The 23,628-nt window shown below is 34.3% G+C and overlaps 1 protein-coding gene across 4 annotated transcripts in view; it reads right to left on the bottom strand.

Annotated features, from left to right (window-relative positions):
- The window catches only part of DPYD (dihydropyrimidine dehydrogenase), a 913,720-nt gene that overhangs the window by 789,234 nt on the left and 100,858 nt on the right, over positions 1-23,628 (bottom strand). For all 4 annotated transcript variants that reach the window (XR_014054766.1, XR_014054765.1, XM_081493632.1 and 1 more), the window contains exon 3: positions 6,819-6,901. Coding sequence is in view for 2 of the 4 variants with exons in the window: in XM_081493632.1 (XP_081349758.1) it covers positions 6,819-6,901 (83 nt within the window). In the remaining 2 variants the exon portion in view is untranslated. The remainder of the gene's footprint in view (positions 1-6,818; positions 6,902-23,628) is intronic.

Raw genomic sequence — 23,628 nt, 5'->3', positions numbered from 1 at the left:
TATATAATTTATAATATATCATATATATGAATGACTTCCCTGGTGGCTCAGAGGTTAAAGCGTCTGCCTCCAATGCAGGAGACCTGGGTTCGATCCCTGGGTCGGGAAGATCCCCTGGAGAAGGAAATGGCAACCCACTCCAGTGTTCTTGCCTGGAGAATCCCATGGACGGAGGAGCCTGGTAGGCTACAGTCCATGGGGTCGCAAAGAGTCGGACACGACTGAGCGACTTCACTTTCACATATATATGAATATATTCTAGAAACTTCATTTTCTGCATTTTCTTATTTATTTCCTTAATAGTAGACAATTAGTTTCAGCTCAATTTGTTTACAGTTATAGTTTGAGGAATAGTTTCGGACTGCCCATAATTTCTATGTGTTGTGCATGGTATATTTCACAAAGTTAAATTTATATGAAAAGGGGGATACTTGTTTCAAGGTTCTTATTACTTATTGGTACATTCCTTTCCTTCAATGCACAAGTAATTTCAACTCTTTCTGAGCTCTGAGAATGGGACAATGACACTTACCATTCCATCTCCAGCACTCAAAATCTCATCTGCACTGAACTGCAGTAATGTCAATAACCAAGAAATTAGTACTTTTAAATGTAATTTATATTTTGTTTGCCATTAGAGTTGATTATTTTAAGGGTTTATTAATCATACTCTGCCAATTAAGCACTGATCTCCTAAATCTTTGAATCTCCTACATACTTGGCAATACAGAACACTGATGTCTTTATAATTTTTGTATTTTCCCATATACAGAAGCTCTTTTAATGTAATCAAAGCTCAGTTATTTCCCAACTTTTTAGATTATTATTTCTTTTCCCATCCAAACCTCTGAGATAGTCTCTCACATAGTTCATTGGACTTTGGCTATCTCATTTATTTCCTTTTGCTCTTTAATATACATGAAACTTCCTTTAACAACTAGCCATGAGATGAAACTATAAGGTAATTTATTTTTCTAAACAGCCAAATAACTGCCTCTTATACCATCTGCTGAGTGATTCAATATGTCCTGGATGATTGGGGTAGTCTAATATAACTAACTCATACGATCTTCATAGAATAGGTAATACACAGAAAAATGTCACAAATTTCCATCTTTATCTTAAAACTGACCACCTTACTAAATTCTTTTATGAATTTCTAGAGTGTTTTTGTTGTTAACTCTATAGAGATGTCTACATAACATACAAATCATGCCTTCAGAGAATAACATCACCTTGTCTCTTCCTTATCTTATTTGTTAATTTGGGTTTTATATCCATTATTATGTTCTGGATCTACTTTTACTCTTCATTTTTTGAGAGAGTGTGTGTGATGTGTACGTGTGATATGTGTGAACATGGTTTAGCCTTTCCCTAGACTCTCCTTTGGTGAGAATTCCACCAGTGAGAGGAAGATGAATGTCATGTTAGCAACACAAAAACATTATTCTGGGGCAATGCTGTCCAAACCAAAGCCACTAACCACATGCAAGAACTTACATTTAAATTAATAGAAATTAACTTAAATTGAATTTTCAGTACTTCAGTTACACTAGCCACAGTTCAAGTGCTCAGTAACCACACAGGGCCAGTGGTGGTCATAATGATCAGTCGAGGGTACTTTTTAACTGAGGCAGTCTTTTACTCCAGTTAGCAGAAAGTTCTACCGAGTGGCACTGCTCTAGATGTATCCATAAGCCACAGAACATGGGGCAAGAATGCCACCATCCTTTGTGTCTCAGGCACATCACATTATAGGAGAAGGTTATTTAAAATTTTTAAATCTGAAAATACATTTCTCTCTGAAACATTTTCCTAAACCAAGTATTTCATTAGGCATCTGGTTAGACTTGCCTCCTTTCTGATTCCATGCACTGTTGTTGTAAATCAGATGCTTTCCTATGGCTACAAAGATCAAAATATTTAACAAACCCCAGTCCTCAATCTCTAGTCTTTTTCCTTAGTTGCAGAGTTGTCTATTCTCTTGCCTACTGCACATGTACACATGGGTTTGCCACAGCTATCTCAAATTCATCTGAAAACCAAAATCGTCTTACTTTATCCTTCTTTTCTCTCTCCCTATCTCAATTAATGTATATCCAAATACTCAAAAACATTTGAGTTTAAACACATACAATTATACATGTGAAGTATAACTCAATAAAACTGGAAGGGGAAAAAAAAAACAGGTGAATACAAAATCAAAAAACTTTTTTCGACTTGCCCTTGATAAATATCCTTATTCTTACTTTTAATCTTTATAAAAAATTCAACAAATAATTTTTAAGTACCTACTATATACTAATACTATGGTAAGGCTAAGAATAAAAAGGAGGGAAAAACAGCAATTCTCCTACCCTCATGGGCTCTAGTATCTAGTAGGATATTCAAGTAAATTAGACTTTATTCTAAAAGCATAAGCAAACTTTAAAAGGTTGTAAACAGAGCAACACTGATTAAACCAAGTTTATGATTGTTGTGGCTATTAAATCACAAAATTTCATCAGATCTATATTCTAAATATTTCTAAATTTCTCAAAGACACTCCCCCTCTGTTAACTGCTGCCCCTTTCTACCTTTATATTAGTGGTGTCACTGATTGCTCTCTCTCACCCTCTTCACTGTACCCTCTACTTTGCTGCCAAAACAAGCTTTTAAATTATTTTTTCCCATTCTGAGTATGAGTTAGAACCTAATCTAAAACCTAGACTGTAGCCCCTTATGCTTTTTAAAGAGTCGGCCATAGGTCCTTGCAACCAGGATTCGATCCTCACATCTGGAACCAGGAAGAAGTCCGAGAGGGGTCCTCAAAAATTGCTCAGCTGGGACACTGCTGAAAGAACAGGTCCAAGACTGCATAGCAAAGACTGGCCACAGAGAGGATTGGATGAGGTGACAGAGTATTGACTGAGGGCAGAGACCTCTCTTTTTTGTTCTGAGCTCATAAGTAGCAGAACCTTAAACAAGGGGCTGTTCATTAATACCTGAACACAGCAGCTACAAGATGTCAAACTTCACACACAATCCAGTTTTGTTCCAATATCTCCAGGCTAGACACACTCAGAAGGAGGGTACCATTGTACACGCTCAGAGCCCACCGAGGGCTGCTGCAGAGGTAAAGTTGGTGAGAAAAAAAGAATGCTCTACAGCCAAGCTATGCCACACCAATGGGCCAAGAGGAAAACTGCCATGGACTTGTGGCTACAGGGAAACAACTCAAGTACTGGGGCTCTGAGTCTTCACGTCAAGCATTTGATTTTTGTATCTGTCTCCCCCACTAGGCCATTAGTTCCTTGAGGGCAGAGACTCTCTAATTTATATCTGTAACCCGATTATCTGGTATATTACTGAAATCCAATAAATGTTAATTAAATAATGAATGATTGACTCTATCCCCACATTGTATTTTCTTATCCTATTCAAATTCTGAAAAGCTGTAAAATAATCTTCATACTTTTTAATCTTGTCACCACCTTTGTTAAAAACCACAATCTGCTGCTGCTGTGTGTGCGCTGTCGTGTCTGACTCTTTGCGACCACATGGACTGTCGCCCACCAGGCTCCTCTGTCCATAGGATTTCCCACGCAAGAACACTGGAGTGGGTTACCATTTCTTCCTCTAAGGGCTATTACCAACCCAGGGATCAGATCCATGTCTCCAAGGCTCCTGCATTGGCAGGCAGATACTTTACCACTGAGCTACCTAGGAAGCCCCAGAACCACAATTTCACCCTGAAGTTATTTAAAGCATCTATCCTGGCAAGCTAGACTCTATGTAACTGACCTCTAAAGTGAAAGTGAAAGTGAAGTCACTCAGCCTTGTCTGACTCTTTGTGGCCCCATGGACTGTAGCCCACCAGGCTCCTCTGTCCATGGGATTTTCCAGGCAGAGTACTGGAGTGGGCTGCCATTTCCTTCTCCAGGGGACCTTCCCAACCCAGGGATAGAACCCGGGTCTCCTGCATTGCAGACACACGCTTTACCGTCTGAGCCCTCAGGGAAGCCTGACTTCCAGGATATGGTAACAAACACATTTCCAGCCAGCCTCCTGAGGCCAGCCCCTGAGGTAACTGAAATTTTTGCCAAATTATTCATACTTGTTTCCCAGTGCCCCACCCCTTGACTCACACTCTGAGATTCTAAATCGTTCCCATCAATCCTGCCAAACTTGTAAAACTGCTAACTGCTTTATTTATATCCAAGGATTCTTAACATACAAGGAGAGACATTACTGACCAAATACTTCTGCCTATATGAGTTTTGCAGGAAAACATATTTAAAAAAGCTCAAAAAAAAAATTGCTTCACATCAGATCACTTTACTGTTCTTGAAATACATCTTGCACCTGCAGCTCAGTGCCTCTGCTCAATACTTTACCCTCTAGCTACAAACTTGGCCATCTTCAAGGCCTAGATCAAGTTTCTTACCTTTTCCATGGATTTGTTTGATTTGACACCCTTCATGTAAGACAAAAAGTGATCACGAATGAGAGAACAATTAATTTTTGCCCCTCGATGCATTCTCCTCATATTCTATTTGTCACATAACATTATAACTTTTTGTTTATATGCTTCCATAATCTTCCCATATAAAGAATGAGCTCCTGCTGGATTTTCTAAAGGCAAAACCTAAAAATTTTCTGAAAAGTGCTAGGTCCACAGCACGCTATATTATTGAATGTTTTTGGTAACTAGATTATTTAATTTTGCTTAGCGAATCTAAACATTAAGAGTGTGTGTGTGTGTGCATGTGTAAAATATGCTGCCTATGTAAATAAAGTACATTACACAGCCATATAATTAAATACTGATTCATCTAGACTATTGCTTTATCTCATAGCATGGGTGGTTGAGAGGTTACTACAATAAGGTAATACTTGTTTTTCTCATTAGTTCATCTCTACTTTTTAAAAAGCAGACTATCCTGGTATTTCCTAAAATGACAAGTATTACAAAATTTGGCAGAATTTAATCATCTCTTCAAATGCAGTTCTCCCATAATTCGTTCTGTTTTTCTTTTCCTTGATGACAAATTTTCTGTACTAATTACATGTCCTTTCCTTGTTCATTTTATTTCCCTCACTCACATCCATTTTTCATTCATATTGCCCCTTTGCAATTTTTTCTATGTTTTTGGCCTTTTATTCAAAGCTTCAGAATTGGCATTTTCTTTGTCTTCCTGTGGGTCTGTGTGCTTACTTCAAACTGAACAGAAATAAAAACACATAGAAAATAACTGTAATGTTCTAAATAAATACTCATGCTTATTATATTCAAAGTTATTATAATAAATATTTATAAAAATGATGTTTTCAATGTATACCTGAGGTAGTTTTAGATAGAGGATAAAGAATATATTGAAAAACAGCAGTTCAGTCACAGCTCCTGCCTTGGCCTTTTCCACATGTATTTAACTCTTTATTTTTAAATTACTGTTATTTTCAATAACTTTAACTTTCTTAGAATGTCCAACTACATTTTATATACATACAAATTCTCTATTGTGAATTCAGTTCACAATTTTTCCTCCTTTTTTATTAGTAAAGACATTAACAATAAAATAGGCTCACTTGCTCCAGCTGGTAATTTCTCAGTACTAGTAATATATTATTCCTCTTTTTGTGACATCATAATCATCTATACAGAAGTACCATGTATCTTTGTGTAGAAGCTACTGTTTCCATTAAATTTAATTACCTCCCCCTGTGGTTTTAAATAGAAGTGGCTTCAAAATGAGGGCAGCTTCTATTAAATTTAATTACTTTCCCCTGCTGCTTGCGTGGTAAAAGGGAGGTCACCAAATGAGAGCAGCTTCTAGACTAAAGTATATGGTAACTGTGTGCCAGCAATAACAAAATTGTACCCAAACCATCATTCTAGGGAGTTTCATAGGTTTTATCCTTTCTGCTATTTAAAATATTTTCTTTTGCCTTGAGTTAAGCCCCTAAAATAATGAGCATTGATAGGAGGAGATATATTTTAAAAATCAATTTTAGTTTCATAGGCTAAATCAAGGTAAATATACTATTTCTATACAAATATATAGAAATCTTTCAGTGGAAATTATTCCACTCTAAGATTCAAGCTCAGAACTTTTAAGATTAACATCATTTGCTGTCGTTTCTCCAGCTGTAAGGATGCTAAGTTTTATTCTTCACACATTTTCAATGTCTAGTAAAAGCCTTCATTGATTCTGATCAGATGGATTTAAAGACTGCTTCCTAAAAGTTATTAAGATGGTATTAAGTTTGGGGAGATTTCAGAAAAATATTCAGAAATAGGAATGTTAAAAAGAAAAAAAATCAGGTTCATTACAGACTGTTGTATTTGAAAAAAGTTAATCTGTATGCTTTATAACAGTATGAAATTGTACATCGGTTTAAAAATACTATGGTATAATCCTATAAAATCTAATAGAATATGAAATTTTAAGTACCTCTTTTTTAATTAAATATTAATTAGGAGAAAATTCTACTCAGTTAAAACACCATTGTACTGTTTATTTTTTTTATACAAGCAGAATGCAGATGAACAATATTTCAATTCAATCACACAGTTTAGTATAAATATAAAACAAGACACCCCTTAAGCATTTTAAGTAACAAATTAAACATTTACATTTTTTACTGTGCACTGAGGCTTAACATTTATGCAGCTTCAAAACCAAAGTAGAGCCTCAAGGGAAGTCTCTCCACTGACAAATTAATACCTTAGAGAACAGAGCTGAATGGTGGCAATGAACTCATTTGTTCCCCCAATAATGAAGAATGACTTTTTCTTTACCACATCTGTGACTGTTGCTATGGTGACTCAGACTTACCTCATTGCTTCTCGGAGAGCTCCTCGCTCACCAAGAGTCGTGTGCTTGATGTCATCAAAATTATTCTCCAGCTTCTCGCAATTCTGTAACATATTAGAAAAATGCATTAATCCTCCAACATCCTGAGATAAAATTTTATCTATGCAATTATGTAAAAATATAATTGATTATATTGATTATGGACTCAAAAAATACGTACACCACTTTAATTGGGTAGGATTCATTAAAATTGACAGTGTGAATTCAACAGTAACAAAATAAAAACGTTTTATGATACAGCTGTCACAGAATTCATCTTATCAATTTTTGAAAATTGGCTAAATAGGAGAAATGAATATTACATAAAAGTAGTACAACTTCTAGAGTTTTGAAGTTAAAAAATTAGTTCTCTAAAATAATCTAAGTATTTAAAAACCAACTGGAATTCAAAAGAAAGCGAATAAAGTTTGAAATCATATTAAACTGGATATGATAAATACTCAGTTCTAAAAGAATTAGTATTTTCTGAAAACAGAAAGATAAAGCCCAAGCATAACATAATAATAAAGTTCAAACATTTTGAAATCAAAAATTTTTCAACTGGATCTTTAAAAAACACATATACAAACTGTTCACAAATATACATATGTATATATATTTGAAAATAAATAAGTCCAATCATTAAAATCAAGAGACACTGTATCAGGCTCTTAGCAATACTGGACTGAATTTTTTAACAGATTTTTAAAAATTTTAACAATATTTTTATATGTAAAACTAACTTAATCTCACATAATCCTAATAAGTTATGAGAACATAACATACAACACTAAATTTTAGCCTAAAAAGTACAACCATATGAATCTTTTGGCACATTATATTTCATATATAATTTAGTAGTACTTAGGTAATAAAATAATTGGACTTAACATTTTAGTTAATTTAAGAATGGAAAACTAATATAATTTTAAACATTAGTGTGCTCTGTTTAAATTGTAAATAAATATGCTGGATTTTACAAAAACACAGAATTTAGATTAACAATATTCAGTGTGTAAGTATTCATTGATTAAAGACCCATTGATATATATATTTATCAACATAATTGTACTTTGATTTTTTTTAGATTGGCCAAATCAAGGCAAACATTCTTTTTAACACAGAGACATGTTTTATAATGAAAATCTTGAAAATTCGCAAAATTGTACCTAAAATAACTTGAATTGTGAATAAAAGTCCTCCTATGGATATGTAAGTTGCAAATATCTCCTGCTCTGTGTCTTCTCTTTTCACTTTTTAATAGTATCTTTTCATAAAGAGAATTTCTTATTTTTAAAGAGGCCCAATTTCTTCTTAGATACATACATCATTTAAAAGTAGACATTTAATTTTCAAATACATGGTTTTTTAAGTATCTTTGATATTAATTTCTCATTTAAATGCTTTCTTTTCTGTAATCATGCTCTGTGTTTTTTCAGTCTTCCAACTTTATTGAGGCTTTCAGTGGCTAAGCCAAAGATCTCTCTTGGTAAATGTCACATTGTACTTGAAAGTATGTGTGTTATTTCCAAATATCTTTTGTATTGATTTCTAACATAATTCCCTGGTGAAAAGAGAACAGACTATGTGTGATTTCAATACCTTTATAGCTTGAAATTTTTGCACCTTGTCCTTTTTTTATGTCCCTGAATATGTTCCAGCATCTATATTTAATCTATGGGAACTTGAATAGAATTTATATCCTACTGTTGTGTTAAAATTATATAAATCTTAATGATCTCAGATTGGTTCATGGTGCTTTTTAAGTCTACTATATTCTTTTACTTTTCTGTATATTGATTCTATTAATTTTTAAGAGTTTGATATTGAAATTCCAATTAAAAATCTTAATTTATCTACTTAAAAATTAGTTGTAATATATAGTGGAAGTATATGTAATTTTGTTCTGTATTTTCCAAGCCTCCTGTAAAGTGTTATCATACATTCATAATTTTAAAAAGGCCCAATTTATTATCACTTAGATTTATGATTAGTGCTATTTTTGTGCTATTTAAGAAATCTTTGATTTTCCTCAAGGTTATAAATATATTTTCTTATATTTTTTTCACAAAGCTCTATTATTTTCATTTCACATTTAGATGAATAGTTTATCTGGAATTGATACTTGTATACAGTATGTAACAAAATCACACCATATAGGTCAGCAATTAGATCAGTACTATTAATTGAAAAGACCATCATTTCCCCCACTTTAGTTCATCTTTCCCATAAAGTAAGATACAGTATACATGGGATCTATTTCTGGAGTCCATAATGGTCAACTGTTTAAATACCTATTCTTGTGCCAGTATCACACTGCTTTAATTACTTATATCTATAATAAATACAGAATGCCTTCATGTACATATAAAAAAAAAGATAATTCAATGTAAAATGGACAAAAGACTTACATAGACACTATATAACAGAGACTATACAAATAACTAATCTATTTTAAAAATGCTCAACAGTATTAGTTATGAGAAAGATGCAAATTTTAAAAATGAGATATTACACACATTTTGGAAGTGCCTAAAATGAAAAAGATAGATGATACAAAAGTGCTTTTGTAGTTTAAAAACTAAACTGCAAATTGTTACAACCACTTTGTGAAGCTTTTTGGTTGCACTTTCAAAAGCTGAACATTCATGTCTGGGAATACACCCAGAACAAATATATATTATAATATGTTCACCTAAAGTCATATACAAGAATGTTAATTGTAGCACTACCAAATTTCTCAAAACTGTAAAAAAAAAGTCAAACGCACATAAATATGGAACATACAAATCAACTGTGCTATATTAACACAATGGAAAATATACAGCAATGAGAATGAACAAACTATGACTATGTGGAGTAACATGGATGTATTTCACAAGCATTGAACTAAATGACATACAAAAGAGCACACAGGAAAATTATTCCACTTACATGAAGTTCAAAAATAAAGCTACAGTGAATATTCCAAAATAAGAAAATAAGTCCATTTATAAGAACATAAAAAGAATAAAATATTTCTGAATGCTTAACAAAAAAAAAGGCCTAAGACTTGGGACTGAGGAGTACAAACATCATGAAAAAATTAAAGCCCAAAATCAATGGAAAGACATCCTATGTTCATGGATTAGAAGACTTACTACTGTTAAGGTGTACTACCCCCTAAATTACTCTAAAGATTTAATGCAATTCCTATCAAAATCCCTGCTGACTTTTTTTTTTTTTGCAGATTTGATAAGCTGATCCTAAAATTCCTATCAGAATATTAAGAACATAGAATACACAAAATCTTCCTAAAAACAGAAGAGCAAAGTTGAAGGGTTAATACTTTCTAATTTCAAAAATCACTATAAATCTACAATAATCAAGACATATATCCATACACACACACACACACACACAAATGTTCATACCAGCTTTACTCACAACAGGCAAAAAGTAAAAAAAATGCAAGTCAACAGAATGAGAAATGGATAGAAAATATGGTATGCCAATATAATGATATTCTATTCAGACGTAAAGTTCTGGTACATGATGATCTTTAATAACATTATGCTAAGTGAAAAGGCCAGACATAAAAGGCCACACTGCATCAATTCATTTATATAAAATGTCAGTGCAAGAATATCCATAGAGACAGAAAGGAGATTAGTGGTTGCCAGTGGCTGCTGAGAGGGAAGGAATTACTGCTAATGGTAATGAGGTTTCTTTTTGGGGATGTGGAAGTTCTGATATTAGTGACAATCAGTGTGCAACACTTTGAATATACTAAAAACCACCAATTTATATACATTTTAAGAGTGAACCTTATGGTATGTGCATATATCAATAAAGCTGTTATTTTAAAAATAAGCAATTGGAAAGCAGTGTATAGTGACTACAAGAGGCAGAAGAGTCTTCTAGGGCACTGTTTAATTCATTTTGTGAAAATTCAGGGACCTGAATACTTAGGGTCTATTTACTTTTCCATATGTGATGCTGCAATAAGACATTTTTAGAAGATAGTTTGAATTCTGGTGAAGGAATCATAATGCAACAGTATATCACTACTGTTTAAAAAAAAGGCAGATAAGAAGTTCAAAGTATCTGACATAGTAAATGTTAGCTATCAGCTAATAATAATGAAATAACATTTTATTATTTACTAAAATTCTGTCAGAAAGATCAAATTCCTGTAACATACCCTGATAAACTTTTGATACCTCCTTAACTAAATTACAGACTTTTTCTCTATACAGTGATAGTCTTAAAGAATGACACTTATGTTACTATAATTGCAAAGATAAAGAACCTAATTATTGAATTAGCTGGGCTTTGAAGAACACTCCCAGTACTTCTGAGATAAAATTTATAGTCTGGGCCTCTAAATTAGAAATCAGACTTTTCCAATCTTTTGCCTAATACTGGAAGTCAGGGGAGAAAAGCAGGAGGGCGTGTAAAGTTTAAACTATACAGATTATAGTGCCATTTCAAATATTCTATGGGAACAAGAATATTTTTAAGAAGTTTTACATTATAGGTGTTCGATGCAGCATTTTTATGACAGTGAAATATTGGGGAGGATTCTAAATTTTCAATAATGAAAGAATGGTTAAATAAAACACTTTAAATTTAAAGGATATGCATTAATTACAAATGCTGTTTAGGTAGATGTAGTCAATGTATGATATTGAGTACCTTTTTTAAAAAGACACTATTGAATTGAATATGTTGTGTGATACAATCACAATTATGGAAAACAAACAAGCAAAGCCAAAAAAGACAAGCAATGAAACAGTAACTCAGATTATCTCAAAATGTTAAATAAACAAGGACATTTTTTACTTACAGTTTTTAATATTTTCCAAGGTTTCTGTTATATGTTTACATTTTTTTTACTTCAAGATAAAAAAATCAAGAGATTTTTTAAAGTTTTGGAAGTATTTGTATATTCTATATTGAATATGCTTCATAAAATAGAATACAACAAAATAATAACTAACAACAAAAGAAATTTAAGACAGAACTTTACTTTTCCGATATTTATGACCTTGACAAAATAAGATTTCTGCCTCTTCTATTTGCCAATGAGTTCATGAAAGTTTTACTATTTCAAATTGCCCAAAAAAAAGTTTCCAATCAGTTTTATTTTTTTAAGTCTTGCATTCCCAAAAGAGGTATAAGGATGTACACAAAGCAGTAAAAGAAAATAAAGTCATGTAATAAAATCACTTACATATACTTGCTATATTTAACCTACTGTGAACAACTGCTACTCAAATAATGCCACCTGAATGCCACTTAAGTGAATACATAAAAAGACCCAAACATAATTACTAGGCATATAATATTTGCAGTGTACTTTTTTTAACTTTCATATATTTAAACTTAATAACAGATGACTAGTATCTACTCACGATTCTAAACAGACTTCATGATACAGTTTTTAGAGTTGCATAATATTCCACTGCATCCATGTGCTATTACTTAGTTAGCTAATTCCTTTTCAGTTTGATTTGTTTCTTTGCTAATGCTATTGCAAACATAAAACAGGAATAGAAGGATCAATATGAAATACAAGCTTAAAAGTATTAAGAAAAACATAAATATTCATTAACTGGGATTATTCATTCCAAATAATTTCCCATCTAACTCAAACTGTTTTCATGTTAAATATATTCAAAATGCATGACTATGGTAAAATTAATACTCAAATTCAGTATGACTGATTCTAAATCTCATTCTTGTTTCCCAGTTCAACCACTGATGGAAAACAATGCGTGTTTTCTTGGTGGTCATATGATTATACTTATTTTTCTCTAGGTTTTCCATAAACCCAACACCATCAATTTAAATGAATCACTGCTATGAGTCTCACATTTAAATCTTACATTGAAAAAGGTTTCATAACCTCTTTCAATCAAACTTTACCAACTCAATATGGAAAACTGCATCTGTTGCTTCCCGCACGTGGCTTATAAATCAGATGTGGAAATAGACACTTTTATTTAATTGTTATGGGCATAGTTTTAATAAACCATCTACTTTGGATATATATATACATAAACACAGACACATACATACAAATATGTTTGCTAAATGGAGTCGTTTAACAGAAATAAATCTGCACTTTGACAAGGTATTTTTGTTTTGCATGGTTGGTTTTCAAGACTATCTTAGAAACTTTGATTTCACCAACCGGGATTAATGAAATCAAATAAAATTATATCTGAATCTCTTTATTTAAAAATAATTGTCTTCAGTTAGGTTACTGTATTTAAGACATGCTATCTATAGGACATCTGAGATTTACTCATTAAATCTAATGGAAAAGCTAGAAAGTCACACTACTGTAATTAAGAGAGAATTTTAAGATCTCAATATAGCCATTTAAAGTAACTCCCTAGACCAGAGCAATAACATCCATGGCAAAACAGGTCATAGATAACAAATATTTTAAGGCAGCCTGCTACAACCATGTGACACAGCAGCTTAGAATCAAAAGCAAACACAGACATATTTCACAAAAATCTCCTCTCACCTTAATATCCATTTCTCAGTCCCTTGGGAAAAATTGTATAATAAAATTTTTAAAAAAATAAAAAATAAGCTTTTATCATTTCTCATAATTTATAAATCATTCCAAAAGAGTAAATGTTAATCTGATCAATTTTTGGAAAAGGTCAATTCACATCAAGATCTATGTATAGACAACCATTCAAAAACAGAATTCTTGTGGAAATTTTACATTTCCAGATTCATATTTTTAAAAATTATATAGATGGTTTCAGAATCTCCAATGAGTCTAAATGTTAGTACAAAAAAAAAGTCTTTGCCTCCTTTCTATGTGGTAAGTTGAGAGCATGAAGAAAAAATACTGTTTTGTCTGTTTTTATTTTGGACCTGACATCCCTCATCACCTTCCTCCTCTTTGCAACCTTCACTGTAATTTTAAACTTTATTTTGGCCACCACTGCTGCAGAGAAACAAGCTTATGAAAGACATTTAAAAAGAAACTAATAAAATCACTAGATTTTGACATCTTAAAGGCCTATTCCTAGTATAAACAATACAGTGGAAAGACTACCTGACTGTTTAGTTTTTCCAGCCACCAAGATAGGAGATAACACTCTGTTGAAGACAGAGAGAGAGAACTGGACACAAAAGCCTAAAGTAGCATCACTGAGCTCATTGCGGCTGCAGGAATTAAGGACAGCCAATGAACTCAAAGTTAACTGAGAGAGAAAGTGTTCCACAGCATCTGAAGGTATTTCTTCATTTTAATGATGAGAAGCCTCAAATTTAATTATTTTATCTGGAAGTGGTTAAAATGACATATTTTGTCAGTGCAATGTGAACCCAAAATGAGTGACAAATACCAGAAATGCAAAGAATGCACTGTTTCACAATCCCTGAGTCTGTACAAAGCTTATTGTGCCCAACAACAACAACAAAAAAGAGGAAATAAGTGAATGCTGTAAACATTTAAACAGTCTAATTGTTACCTTCACCAAAAGTACCTCTGAGTCCTAAGGAAATCAAATCCAGGATTTTTTTTTTTTTCAAGAACAATATATGAAAGTACAAAAGAAGAGATACAAGGGTTAAATCTAATTCAGACAAATGTCAGTATTTTTCCAGAATCAGGTTAATATCTCAAGAAATTAACATCTTTATATATTCATCCTCTCCATAAGTAAATTAAGTATCAGAGCCATTAGATGAGGGGCAAAGAGATTCACTGTCATGTCCACTATCAGTAACATTTTCATAAAATTAGGGAAAACTGTAAGTAAAATGGAGCCAGCATCCTCCTATCAAAGTCTATTCTCAGCCTGGTGTACACAAGTATGTACCTAAGAAAAATTACAAACTTATTTTTTAAGTAATAAATAACTTAATATGTTGTTTACTCCTGGATAAAATCCTGTAACTCAGATCAGGGCTTGAATCCCATAGTCTTTTAAATGAGATCACACACTTGATCTCAAGATTTAGTAAACTCAGGTTCTTGATATCTCATTGTAGAAAGAATTCAGTGAAAGACAATGTGATAGGTAAGAAGAGATTTATTTAGAGAGAAACACACTCCACAGACAGAGTGTGAGCCATCCCAGAAGGCAAGAGGCCCCCAAAATATAGCATGGTTAGTTCTTATAGGCTTAATAATTTCATTAGCTAATGAGTGGGAGGATTATTTCAACTACTTTGAAGAAAGGGCAGGGATTTGCCGGAACTGAGCCACTGCCCACTTTCTGACCTTTTTTGGCTGGTCTCAGAACTGTCATGGCATTGATGGATGTGTCATTTAGAATGCTAATGTATTACAATGAGCATATAACGAGGCTCAAGCTACACTGAAAGCCAAATCTTCACCATCTTGGACTTAGTTGGCTTTAACCAGTTTTTGTCATGTCCTATGGCTATGTCATTCTTTTAAACGTTATACTCTGCCCCCTTCCCTCCTGTTTCAAGGGAATTTTATATATAAGTGTCAGCTTACCCCAGAACACAATTTCAGGCATAAGTAAGGCATAAGACAAATGGCAACCCACTCCAGTATTGTTGCCTAGAGAATCCTAGGGACGGCGGAGCCTGGTGAGCTGCCGTCTATGGGGTCGCACAGAGTCGGACACGACTGAAGCGACTTAGCATAGCATAAGGCATAAGGGACTTTCCAGGATGTAATAACTTTCAAACAGTTCTAAAATTACCTTGCCCATGGTTGATGACTGATACTTCCTATTTTTCAAGGGCCTCATAATTTCCTTTGACCAAGACAATTGCATGAGTAAGCTGCAACCATCACAGCAGAGGCAGGATGGACCATCAATTTTGTAGGAAATAAGGAAGGGAAAGGCAAAAGTATATTAAAAGGAAAAGGGGAAACACAGAGGAAATGAACAAACTATTCTTCAGATTAGAAAGCACAAGAACAAGAAAAATCAGTGATTAGTAATAAAACACTGGGACAAAAAACAGGCCTATTAGCCTAAACACCATTGAGCAAGTAAGTGGGAACACACAGGAAAAATGGAAGGACATGAAAGTATTGAATTTAGTGCTGACCAGACATCCCATTTGCTACAGTAGGCAAAGGTTATCTCCACTTAATTAGTAGGAAGCTGGAAATCCATATCATCAACCAGGATAAATGTTACAGTATTTTGGCATATAGTTTTTTGGTATGTATTATAGTCAAGTAGCTAACATGAAGGGCTTACTCTGTGTTACACACTTTTCTAGGAACTTTACCCTTTTAATCTGCACAAAAATCATTGACCTGTATACTTGACAAATGAGGAAACAAGTATAGGGAGATTAAGATAAATTGCCTAAGGTCATATAGCTAGTAAGTGATAAAACAGGGATTTGAACCCAGGGAGTCTGTCCTCAAAGCTAGACTCAAATCCCTCAGACTGCTTCAAAAGAGTAAACTGAATAAAGTGAATATAACAAAGTTCTAAATAGATCCTCCTCTAGTTGTCCATTGTTAAATTTAGATGCTGCACTGGATAGATAATAGTTTACTAGTAAAGTGGGGTATAAGTCCATACACAGTACTGATTGACTTCTTTCTAGATGTGCTATACTTTACAATGTAGAAAAAAAAGGAATCCAATATACACGTTTAGGCCAAATTAATATCCATAAATATTGTGCATGCAACAGTCTGTATTTGGGTCTGTGACACCACTGTGACAAATATAATGAGCAATTAAATTCCCAAGTGCTCAGATTTTGGCAGCAATTAAAGTGGAAACTAGAAACTAAGCATCAAAAAGAACTGGTTCTGGTGGCCTCCTGCCAAATGAATCCTCACGGGTTGAGAGAAGGTCTAAAGTTTCAACTGTGATAAATTTTACAGTGTTTTATATCTCATCTGTTTTAAGGATTGTATAAAATATAACAAAACAAATGAGCAGAATATCAACAGCAACCTTGGGGCAAAGTAATACACAAGAATACCTCTCAATGCTGACAAATTTAAACAAGATCATTGAATTATCTTTACTTAAACTAAACCAAGCAATAATAAATTCAACCAGATATATACTAATTCACATCTGGATAGGACAGAAAAGAAGCAAAAAAGTTAGCAAATTAAATTATTAAAAATGTATATATTAACCAATTTTTTTTAAATTAGTAAGTTAATTTTAATAAATGAGGAAATAGTTCTATATTGTTAAGGTCACAGAGAGTTAATGGCACAGCTACTAGAACTTTAGTGTCATACTTACTAAATAACAAAAGCTGAAATTAATCAATTAAATTTCAATTTAAAAAAAATAAATTTGAAAATCTATTTTTTTAGGCATCATACTAAGCATCAGGGATATAAAGTTGAATAAGAAAAGACCCTCATATTGATCACAATCCAGTGATAATATACAGAAGGGAGAGGAATTAATTCTCCTAGAGCAGAGATGTCTATGAGTTCATGACTTCTAAACATGTCTTTGAAGCAATTCAAAATTTTCCAGATTAAGAGGGCTAAGGAGGGGCGAGAGGGAAAGGTAGAATTGGCTCTAGCCCCAGACCTTGGCATTACTGTCTACTGGTTATATGTCCTTAGGCAGGGCACTTAGTTTATCCTGAGCAAAATATACCTGAACCTTCTAGAGCTGTCAGCCTAATTAGATGAGGTAATGTATGTAAATCACTTAGTACACGAAACAAATAGAAGGTTTTCAATAAACAGAGGAAGCAAAGGAAAAGAATAAAGAGGAGGAAGAGGAAGAGTATCTATGAACCCCACCATAATACTAATGGATCAGATGTTATGGAGTGAGGTAGAAAAGAGTGCACTTTTCATGTTGTCCAAGTGATACTAATGAGTAATAAAGCAAAATAAACACAGTCTTTATGGAAAAAAAACAAGACTTTTAACTTTTTGATCATAAGATACCTATGAGAATATAATGAAAAATCAAGATCCTTTTCTCTTAAAAATTTGTTGCTGTCTAGTCACTAAGTCAGAGAAGGCAGTGGCAACCCACTTCAGTATTCTTGCCTGGAAAATCCCATGGATGGAGGAGCCTGGTAGGCTGCACTCTGTGGGGTCTCTAATAAGAGTCGGACACCACTGAGCGATTTCACTTTCACTTTTCACTTTCATGCATTGGAGAAGGAAATGGCAACCCACTCCAGTGTTCTTGCCTGGAGAATCCCAGGGATGTGGGAGTCTGGTGGGCTGCCATCTATGGGGTCGCAGAGAATCAGACACGACTGAAGCGACTTAGCAGCAGCAGCAGCAGTCACTAAGTATGTCCGGCTCTTTTGTGACCTCATGTGACTGTAGCCTGTGAGGCTCCTCTGTCCATGTGATTTCCCAGGCAAGAATACTGGAGTGGGTTGCCATTTCCTTCTCCAGGGGTTCTTTCCTGACCCAGGGATTGAAGCCAAGTCTCCTGCATTGGCAGGAGGATTCTTTACCACTGAGCCACCAGGGATGTCCCTTAAAAACTTAAATATTCACAAAGCAGTCAATGCAGAAGATGTAAGAGAAATGGGTTCAATCCCTGGGTCAGGAAGTTCCCCTGTTCGGAGATATGGCAACTCACTCCAGTATTCTTGCCTGGAGAAATGGACAGAGGAGCCTGGCAGGCTACTGTCCATAGGGTCACAAAGAGTCCGACATGACTGAAGCAACTTAGCACCAGCACAATACGCTATATATACAATTTCAATGACCAATGGATCTACTGAAGCCCATCTTTGGTCCTATGTCTATGTGCACCAAATTTTAACATCAGGAAGGATGATTTTGCAATGGATTTCAGTTCAGTTTGGTTCAGTCGCTCAGTCATGTCCAACTCTTTGCGACCCCATGAACCACAGCACACCAGGCCTCCCTGTCCATCACCAACCCCCGGAGTCCACCCAAACCCATGTCCATTTAGTTGGTGATGCCATTCAACCATCTCATCCTCTGTCGTCCCCTTCTTCTCCTGCCCTCAATCTTTCCCAGCATCAGGGTCTTTTCCAATGAGTCAACTCTTCGTATGAGGCGGCCAAAGTATTGGAGTTTCAGCTTCAACATCAGTCCTTCCAATGAACACCCAGGACTGATCTCCTTTAGGATGGACTGGTTGGATCTCCTTGCAGTCCAAGGGACTCTCAAGCATCTAAGCAATGGACTTAGATGACATAAAAATGAAAGCTACTATGATGTCCAAGTAAACTGAGAAGCAAGGGGTCCAATAGCTGGCAAGTTTCTATTGTTTGATAATAATGCTTCAGTTCAAGCATTCAAATTATTAATAAAAAATATGATGCAAAAGTCAATCAATCTTGTTTCCAAGCTAACAATGAAAGCAAGTCATTCACTCATTCAAAGTTTATTTAGATTCTAATACATGCCAAATATGTAATAGTTACTGGTCACTGAGGATACAAAGGCTTTTTAAAAAACAAAAACCTCTTCATTTAAAAAAACATAGTATCAATCCAATAAGGAAACTGTTATCAGACAAGTATGTCCCACATCTACTGGAAGAATCCTTGCCATACATTAATCACATATTACTGCGATCATTACAAATCTCAGATGACTGGAAGCCAGCAGGATACCATATTTTGAAGGACTCACAGGGGATTATTATCAATGAGGCCACAAGTTTTATGCAGGCAATTATAAATTTATATTTCAAAAACTGAACAAATAAAACAGCACACTCTAAGTTACACCGCTACAACTCTAAGGCAATTTAACATTGATTAATTTAATTATTTTCTTCAGGCAGTAAGGTAAATAGGGAAAAGATAATACCAGTGCCTATGTTTCTCATGTAGTTAGAAATTCCTACGGTCTAAGTTTCTACAAAAAAATGAGTCAATTAGATGAGCTTACTCTTCCAGTAAAATGTTGCCTTAAATCTTGGCACTCATCAAAAAGCCTCAAAACTAACCTCACTGAAGTTCTTTACAGGAGAAGTAAAAAAGTAATAACTATATTCAGATTTTTGAAATTCCAGATGAATATTCTAATACCAATATATGATTTCCAGTTCTAATCAAGAGATTCATATTTCAATAGATAATTGCTTTTCCCTTTGGTATGTCTTAACTAGTCTAATCCTTTCAGTGAACATTAAGACATAATCATATTTAGCTAATGTCATTTCACTAACGGTGGCCAGCTTACAATCAGGGCCTGTCGAGAAGAATTTCATATGAGTCACAGTGAAATGGAATATAATATAGTAGGAGACGGAGGAGCTGTGGAAACAGGAAATCTGTTTTTAAGTTTCAGCTTTGCAACTACACTGTTTATATGTTCTTAGGAAAATGTTTAACATCTCAATCTGCAAATATTCCCTCATGAAACAAAGATATTAATGAAAGTGATAAAAGTAATGATAAATAATTAGAAGTGTTGTGAGGATAAATTAAATGAGATCATGTATGTGAAAAGATAAACAAGAAAGTACTGTTCAAATAGTGATACACGTTTTTAAATGGACAGACTAAATCTCATTTCCAGGCTCATACACTAAATCACAATGTATTTTCGCTACATTTACCTTAAAGTATTTAAGATTTTAACTCTTATCCATGGTAAGAATTAAGTAATCTTTTACTACTTTCCCAAAGGAAGCAAAAGTTAAAATAAAAACAGTTCTGCAAATCCTACCTGATAAGCATTAATTCCTGTATCTAAAGGAAGTCAACAAAATTCAAGACTAAGTCTTTACTTTTTAATCTTAGTTTCTTATTCAAATTACCACTCAGTTCTTTACATAACGTATGGTTACATTTTGAATGAATCTCACATGGTTTACTGGATAACCAAATGAAAAAGAGCACCATTATTTCAACAAATATTGTGGAGTACTATGTGCCAGGCATTGCCAATCTCAAATGGCTATACAGACCTTAATGTTTCCTTTCTGGAAGCCATTGTTATTTACTTATTCACTTAATCTTGATCAGAGAAAGGCTTTCAAACAGCAGTTGAAATTCTGCAGTCTGTCATTTCAACCAGGCATGTTTGCTCACCTTCAAGTTCTGTATGATAGGACCCATCTCATTTGCTACCAGGCTATATCATTTGCCATTCAGTTTGTTCTGGTCATAGGGCCTCCCTGCTGTTCCTTCTAGACAAAAGCACACTTTCTCCTCAGGGCCTTTGCACATGCAGTTCCCTCTGTCTGAAATGTCCTGCCAAGTATTCACAGAGTTTACACTCTCATCTCATTCAGGTCTCTGGCACTTCTTTAGAAACATCTTTCCTAACCATTGTCCCTAAAACTGAATCTCTCCACTTTCTCTGCCCCTTTCCCTACTTTCTATTCTTCTTCATAGAATGTATTATACCTAATATTATATTGCATGTTACAGTATTTTTAGAAGACTGACTGTATCCATAAAGGCAAGTGGTTATTTTTTATTTATAAATATTTACTGTAGTTATAAAGGTAAGAGGCATTTTTTATTATTTACTACTGTATTACCACATAGTAGTTAACCATTAAAGGCTTGTTGAGTGGATGGTCTAGGAACTTTCACATACATGAATCAGACACTAGCTTCAATAAAAAGTGCAAAATGATGTCAGTGAAGGCAGCTAGCTATCTTTCCTTCAAGAGACTTTCCATTGTAGCCTTATCCTGACAAGTACATCACGGTCCCAATTTGTTTATTCAGTCTTGGCAAACTAGCTGTTAATTTTGTCAGTCCTGACAATGAGTTTGCCTTTCTTATTCTATCTCACATTAGCTAAGTTAATAGAAACAGAGATACAAAATTAGAGTGCAAATGCACTCATTTATTACATGAAACTGTTACATGAATGAGACTATTATGATAACATGAGGAGTGAAATTTAACTCTCAAGAAATTCAATATGGAATGGCATTTAAAATCAATGTTCATTAGTGAGCACAGATTCTAATGAAAAGAAATCAGACTTTCAAAAGTATTATTTATTTCAAAACAGATGGCATAGAGCATTCTTGCATTCCACAAAGAGATCATACCAGTGATGTTATTTGACATGAATAGACACTGCCCTTGTTGAGCTTTGCAACTTATCTTATCCTATGATTGTACTAATGGACATTTAAGTAGAGTTAACCCAAACAAGTCTTCATCTGCCAGATGAATCTTGGAATTCTGTAAGATAACTTTTTAATATGCATGCTCCTAAGTCACAACGAAATGCTCTGTGTGGTGCCAAAACATAAATCAAAAAGAAAACTATTTGCAAGTCACTATAGTAAGAAAACGAGGACTTCTAATTAGGTGCATAATAACTTGCTAAAATAGTGGGGGGGTGGGGGGTGGGAATAAGAAAGCGAAAAAAAAAAGGCGAGAAAAAACTGAAAGTACCAGAAACTGATGGTGTTTATAGAATCTGTCTGCTAAGAATAAGAAAAATGGGAGAAAAGTTGAATTATAAATTATAATCTACATTTGTATCATTTTCTCAAAACACTGCTTCAATTCTAGTTCATTTCCAGCACTCTCAGCCAGTTCAGACTTATGATACTTACTAAATAGCATGGCTATACAAAAATTTTTTTTGATGAATGGCAAAAACTCCTTGGCCAAACTGACCTTCTTGTCTTCAGTGATACAGTGGAAGATAGAATGCTACAGAGGAATGGAAGCTATGATTACCATATTTGTCTCCTAAGCCTGAGTGTGTGCACTCATATTTAAACACCTCTTTAGCACTGGAGTGCATGCAGACCACGGTTCACCATGAATTAGCTCCTTTTTGGCAGTTTTCTTGCTGTGACCTTCAAATGAATGACAAAACTTTGTATACCTTCAAATACCCTTCTGGAGGATATTCTGAAACCTGATATGCTACATGAAGCCAACAGGAAAAACATAATTCCAAGAAGATCAGAACTGTCCCAAAGTTCTATAAGTGTTACATATTTATGAGTTAATTTTCATAAAAAGCATTTCTACCAAATGAAAAAAATAAATTCATTTTCTTAATACTAATAAATTCATAGTACCCAGCATTTCATATATTAGCAAGTTCAGAGAACCAAGCACTGCATATACTGACTGATTTGTTATCGAAGAGAAGGATAGCCTAAGGTCTCTGCATTAAAATGACCATCAACCACATGATCGAACAGCTATTTACCTTTGTCATGTTGAAGCTTGAAAATAAACTATTTAATAGTTTTACGAACATTGGTATGCCTCCACTAAAGTAATTACCACCACTAGAAAGGCACAGACACACAGTTGTTCCATACAAGATACTGTGTGTGCATGCATGCTCAGCTGTGTCTAACTCTTCATGATCCCATGGACTGTAGCCTACCAGGTTCCTCTGTCCAGGGAATTTTCAAGGCAAGAATTCTAGAGTGGGTTGCCATTTCCTACTCCAGGGGATCTTCCCAACCCAGGAATCAAACTCTTGTCTCTTGTGTCTCCTGCATTGGCAGGTGGATTCTTTACCACTGAGACAAAGGGAAGCCCATATACAATAATGGTTTATGGTTTAGTCACTAAGCTGTGTCTGACTGCTGCAACCCCATGGACTGTAGCCTGCCAGGCTCCTCTGTCCATGGGATTCTCCAGGCAAGAATACTGGAGTGGGTTGTCATTTCCTTTAGGGGTATACAATAGTAAGCTTATTCAAAATTAAACATTTGATGTAATCTGGAGGCTTTAAAATTAAATAATCCCTTGTCCTTGTGAAGTTTATCTCTGAAGCAGTGAGTGATCTTCTGTCTATGAACACAATAAAAATAGGTGTATCTGGGTAGATGAGGAAAACTCTGAGGTCAGGGTTGATGGTATTGGGGGAGTGGATTAACTCCATTGTTACTACTCTGGC

This window comes from Giraffa tippelskirchi, chromosome 5 (assembly GCF_054371585.1).
Source record: "Giraffa tippelskirchi isolate mGirTip1 chromosome 5, T2T-mGirTip1v1.2.pri, whole genome shotgun sequence".
Classification (NCBI taxonomy): domain Eukaryota; kingdom Metazoa; phylum Chordata; class Mammalia; order Artiodactyla; family Giraffidae; genus Giraffa; species Giraffa tippelskirchi.
The sequence above is the reverse complement of the archived record's forward strand: the minus strand, read 5'-3'. Positions and strand labels throughout refer to the sequence as shown.